Genomic DNA, 5279 nt, shown 5'->3' with positions numbered 1-5279 from the left:
GCCACATGCCGCCATAATATCGGACAAAAGTTTTCTGGCTAGCAGGAGAAAATAATTTGATATGACTCGTCGTTGTGCAGGTGGAACTTCGAACGAAACGAAGATCCTCTAAAGTACAATTATAAAGCCGATGGTACCGCTATTGCCAATTAAACATAGTGTTGCGATACAGAAGGTTCCAAGATGTATTTTTTCTTTAAAAAAAAAATTCATTTCAAACTGTCTTTATAACACAAAAATTGATTTTTGTAAAAATTATTATAATATAATGATGTTATTTACAATTTACCATAGAAATTTCAAATTTAAAAGGAGTAAAAATTTTGAACAAAGCTAAAATGAAAAACTTAAAGTATATTTTTGTAAAAATTATTCGTTTAAAATATATAATTTTTTTCTAATATTAATATTTATAGTATCTTAACAATAAACCAAGAAAATAAAAGCAGTTCTGTTATTCAAATTGTTATATTAAACTATATTATCTCTATTTCTTCATGTGACAATAAATTAAATTTATGATAAATAAATACTATCGTTAGTTTTCTTCATATGATTGACATAATTTTATGCTCGATATAAGATAAAAAAAAAGTTGAAAAAAAGGAAGCAAAATCATAAAATCGCATTAAACCTTTTGCAAAAGCTATATCATAAAGAGAGTTATATTGCAAGAAAGAAAGTACAGTTTGCGCTCCATATTGAGTGGAAAAGTTAAGAGATCGCGAAGAAGATTTCTCCTCTGCGCCCTCGCACTTCTTTCCCTTTGTCTCTTTCCTTTCCCTTTCTCTCACTCTTTTGCAGCCTCTTTGTCCGTAACCCTCAAAGACGCTCGTTTAAGCGTCCGATTTCTCCTCATTCTCCTTCTAGAAGTCTCTCTCTCTCGTTCTATCTCACTTATTCTTCTCACGATTTCCCATTACGACACGCCAATGGTGAGTTCCGAGGCTTATTAAATTGTAACAATTTTAATTAGGGAAGCACCGGCCCTTACACTCTCCCTTCTCCCTTTTCTGCAGTTTTGTTTTCTTTGTGTCTAAGAGTACCTATCTCGCAATTAAAGATATTCTTTTTATCTTCAGTACAAAAAAATTAGATACCCACTCTGCAGGCATTCTTTAATTTCTTGTTTTAAATTAGTACCACCTGCGTAACATCATCGTTTTATATTTATTAAATAGGCATGAACGAATATTTATTGCACATGGATTTCTTATGATCGTAGAAACTGTAGGCGTATTAACAAAAAATGTAGTGATGATGCTCGAGCTTTTTTTACTGAGAGAGTTCGGAATTAATTCTTCTTTCAAAACAGTAACATTGTTGCGAAAAATGGAAATATTAAAAGTTATTGATTAGAAGGAATTTCAGAACATGAATATGATTCGACATTGCGAACTTTGAGTTGAATCTTGATACATTAAAATGCAAAACAATAAAGTATTTAAATTTTATTTTTTTGTGCTAAAGCATATTCCTTAAAGACATTTTTTCTTTTTTTAATAAATAAATTTTCTACATATTTATATTGCTAAGCTGAATACTACTACTTGGTTTAATTAGAGTATATAAATTTTTTAACATCACATGATTTGTATTAACATATAGATGGCTCGCACAGAAACAATGTAAACGCCCAAATTGACGACAAATTAATTTGTTGTGGCATAAAAGTAATTTTAATAAAATGCATACAGAAATAAGTAGTTGAAGAAAAAAATTACATTAGGAAAGGAACATTAAGGAAATTATATTGGACTAAAGACTAAAGTTTATTATTGCTTTAAAGTCAAAGCGATGTAAGAAGCGATGTAAGAATCTTATATCGGTATTTAACTTTTTATTTCGATCTTTATGTTACATAAAAGAATTATAATAATTTATTTATTATATTGTAAAGTAATATAATTATTATTTATAATTATTAAAGAAATAATTGTCTAATTTAAGAATTACTTTTATTATACTCATCATATCAGCATCGGCATCATATAATAAAGACATAAAAAAACATATATTTAAAATATGCGCTTAAAATATGGCATTATGCATTTTAATATGTGGGAACTTAAAACCGAATATACTAGTGGAAAATTTTGTCAGTTCCGGGAGTTCCCATCCATTTTCTTTCATCTCCGTCACAAAATTTTTAAAAGTTCGATTTGCATACAGATCATTGATCAATTTTTGCATTTTCGGGGAATTTAGCTTCTCGATGAAATCGGCAAAGACCTTGGAATTATGCAATTTCTCATTGTAAAGAGCTAGAACCTTATCAAAAGGTATTAAATTATAAATATCCTCCAACAATCCTTTTATCCCATCACCGATCTTTTGTATTCCAATTTGAGATTTGAAAATGCTTTTTATTTTAGACGGCACATAATCCTCCATGCCAATAGCCCTATGAAATGTTTTGATGTAATCAGTAACATTCAATCCAGCCTCCTCCAGATATACTACTAATGCTTGATGTTCTTTAAGAGCTTCAAGATCGCGCAGACTGGAATGGAATTCTGGTGTCTGCAAGTATTGCAGAGAGTGCTGTACTTTTTCGTCTTCGGCTATATACTGTAAGGTTATCTCATTAATTTGATCAATCGGAAGAAGTTTCACAAAATCCATCAATTCGTCTTCCAGCGTAGGCTCTTGGTAAACAGTAACATCGTTCGGTACGATAAGGCCGAAGAGAATATACATGATGTCAGCTGTAATCTGCGTATTCACTCCGCTGCTTTTGAGTACATTCAAAATGATCTGCAAGGATTTAATTTGATAGACTTTGTCTACAGCCTGCTGGGCATTGTTTGACTTCAGTTGGTTGACAAAACCGACGAAAGCTGAAGAAGTTTCCATCTTTTGCACGTAAGTATGCATGATCGTGGCAATAGGAAGTACACCCATAATATCTTTGTAAAGTCCTACAATCCCACCAGTCCTCTGTATGACCAAAGAATATAAACGAGAAGCTGGTGGTGTGATCCTATCGATACCAAGAGCATCGTTAGCTTTATTTACTAATGAATAATTCCCCTCTATTTCCTGAACGGGCTGTATGCTCATCTTGAAATTTTGCAGGAGTTATTGGGTCATATGGGTTATATGTAACTATTTGGCATAATAAAAGTTTCAAAAATCGAGGTACCGAAAACGGGCATTTTTTGCATGGAGCTTGCGGAGGTTCTTTATCATCAGATCTTTTAATACGGTCGAAGATACAAGATTATTAAAAGCGTTTTGTACTTCCGGATCGTTTGATACGTAATCCAAAACGATAGTTTGAATTTCTTTAGAAGGAATTAAGTCCAAGAAGTCTTGGATATTCTCATAAAGAGGACCTGAGCCTGGGAAGTCCGGGAACTGATGAGTTTGTCCCAGACCAATAATGGTCAAGGCGGCAAATAGCGCTGATATATATTTCATCTGTAATATATTCACGCGTAAGAAGTTAGTATTAAGGGTGTCACAATTAAATTTTTTGTACCAAAATTTAATATTTTGTGTATAAATTTTAATATAAAAAAAAAGAATTATTTTTGAAACTACATTATTTTTTAAAATATAATTGTTTTATTTATGATTTACGTTGACAAAGTAATAATAAGAATAATAAAAAGAAATAATTATTATTATTTAATTAAGATGTTTTTCATAATTATTATTTGTTTTTGTTAAAAAATATAATTTTATTTATCTGTTCATGCATATATGATCTTTTTATAAGAGACTATGTTTTTACTTACCATGACAGCTGTTGATGAGCACAAAGACATTCGAGTTCTAGCTAGTTACCACAGATTTATATATCAAAGTTATCTTAAATCTTGTTAGAAAAGTCAGTTAATAAAGGATTAGATAAGATAAATTTAATATATAACAAGTAAATATCATACTATTTACTTCGTTATACATAACTTTTTACTTAATAACAAGACATTTTATTAGAAGTTAGAATTTGTAGAAAGTTTTTGTTGTATTTTTTTTTTAAACAATTTTAATAGCGTAATTTCACATTTACCGTAATAAATTTATATATTTTACTTTTTACAGAAAAGTTATGGATCATTTTTTAATATTACTTATTTTTTATTTGATATTTCACTATAAATTATAAATTCTGTCATAAAAATATTGTGGTTATTTAGCAAAATAAGGACAATAGTTATTATTATAAATTTTTCATTTTATTATTTTAATAATTATATAATGTTCTCGACACATCTGATGTTTTATATATTCAATATTTTTTACAACATAGAATTCTATACCATTTGTTAATAACACAAAACATAGTAACGTTATGAAGGCATATCGTATTTTTAATTCTTTTTATTATATGTCAAACAAATATTATCAATAACAGTTTTGCCCTTTATTTTTAATGATCGCTATGTTATTATAAAGTCCAGATAAATATATTTCTTCGAATGAAATATTTTTAACCGTTATCTTGGATAATCCTTGTTTAATAACGAGAAATGAGGAAGTTGTTATCAATGATAAATTGCATTGAGTACATATTCTGACAAATTTGATACGAATCATAGCACGATTAACATCAAACGTTTGGAAAAAAGAAACATGACTTAATTATGAATATCTTAATAAACACATTATAATATAAAATCTAAAAAGTAGAAATATATTATTTTTCCTCTGTAAAGAAAATGTAATGATTTTAAAATACAGACTAGCAAATAAAACAGTTCATCAATCACCACTCATAGTAAGATATTGCACACAAATTAAAGAGATAACACAAATTGTTAAATACAACTATATAGTAAAAGATAGACATATAATAACAAAAAATAAAAATTGTAAAGCAAATAAATAAAAATATTAAAACTGAAACATTCTTTAAATGTTAAAGTCAATTACACAGTAAAAAATCGTGCGTCCATATGTAAAATTTTTCTTATGTTATCACATTTTGATTATTACTTCAATGTAAAATAAATAACATACAACTGATATGTTATTATTTTTGTAACATTTTGATGTGTTAGATTCATGTCACCTTTCTAACTTAACAATTGCGTATGTCAATTAAAAATGGAATATTATTTTGAATGTTTTTAGCACAATTGTTTCAATTAATCTATATATCTCAAAGTCAATTTAACATCTAAGAATTTTTCATTTAACATTATACGAACAAAAATGTTTTATTAACATTTTCTTACGAGTTACTGCAACTACTCTTCTATGTACTCTACTTATTTTACATGTTAGTTTTAAGTCACCCTTAAAGTCAAAATAACAAATATAAATGTAAA

At 28.2% G+C, this 5279-nt stretch overlaps 1 protein-coding gene across 1 annotated transcript; it reads right to left on the bottom strand.

Annotated features, from left to right (window-relative positions):
• Positions 1-1982: 1982 nt before the first annotated feature.
• Positions 1983-3799, bottom strand: LOC108759775 (uncharacterized). Its single transcript, XM_018505389.1, has 3 exons — positions 3744-3799; positions 3153-3423; positions 1983-3035 (listed from the first exon to the last, which is right to left on the bottom strand). Exons 1-3 carry the CDS (start codon positions 3771-3773, stop codon positions 2032-2034), a joined length of 1305 nt encoding a protein of 434 aa, XP_018360891.1. The 5' UTR covers positions 3774-3799; the 3' UTR covers positions 1983-2031.
• Positions 3800-5279: the final 1480 nt, after the last annotated feature.

This window comes from Trachymyrmex cornetzi, unplaced genomic scaffold (genome assembly GCF_001594075.2).
Source record: "Trachymyrmex cornetzi isolate Tcor2-1 unplaced genomic scaffold, Tcor1.1 scaffold205, whole genome shotgun sequence".
In the NCBI taxonomy this organism is placed as follows: domain Eukaryota; kingdom Metazoa; phylum Arthropoda; class Insecta; order Hymenoptera; family Formicidae; genus Trachymyrmex; species Trachymyrmex cornetzi.
This window is presented reverse-complemented; position numbering and strand designations above follow the sequence as displayed.

What these genes read in the sequence shown, in the direction of transcription:
- LOC108759775 (XM_018505389.1), bottom strand. Translation starts at nt 3,773, where the DNA reads ATGTCTTTGTGCTCATCAACAGCTGTCATG. An exon ending in GCTCATCAACAGCTGTCATG is followed by an intron (nt 3,424 to 3,743) that starts GTAAGTAAAAAC and finishes AATATATTACAG; the next exon opens with ATGAAATATATATCAGCGCT. An exon ending in GCTCCATGCAAAAAATGCCC is followed by an intron (nt 3,036 to 3,152) that starts GTTTTCGGTACC and finishes TTCAGGAAATAG; the next exon opens with AGGGGAATTATTCATTAGTA.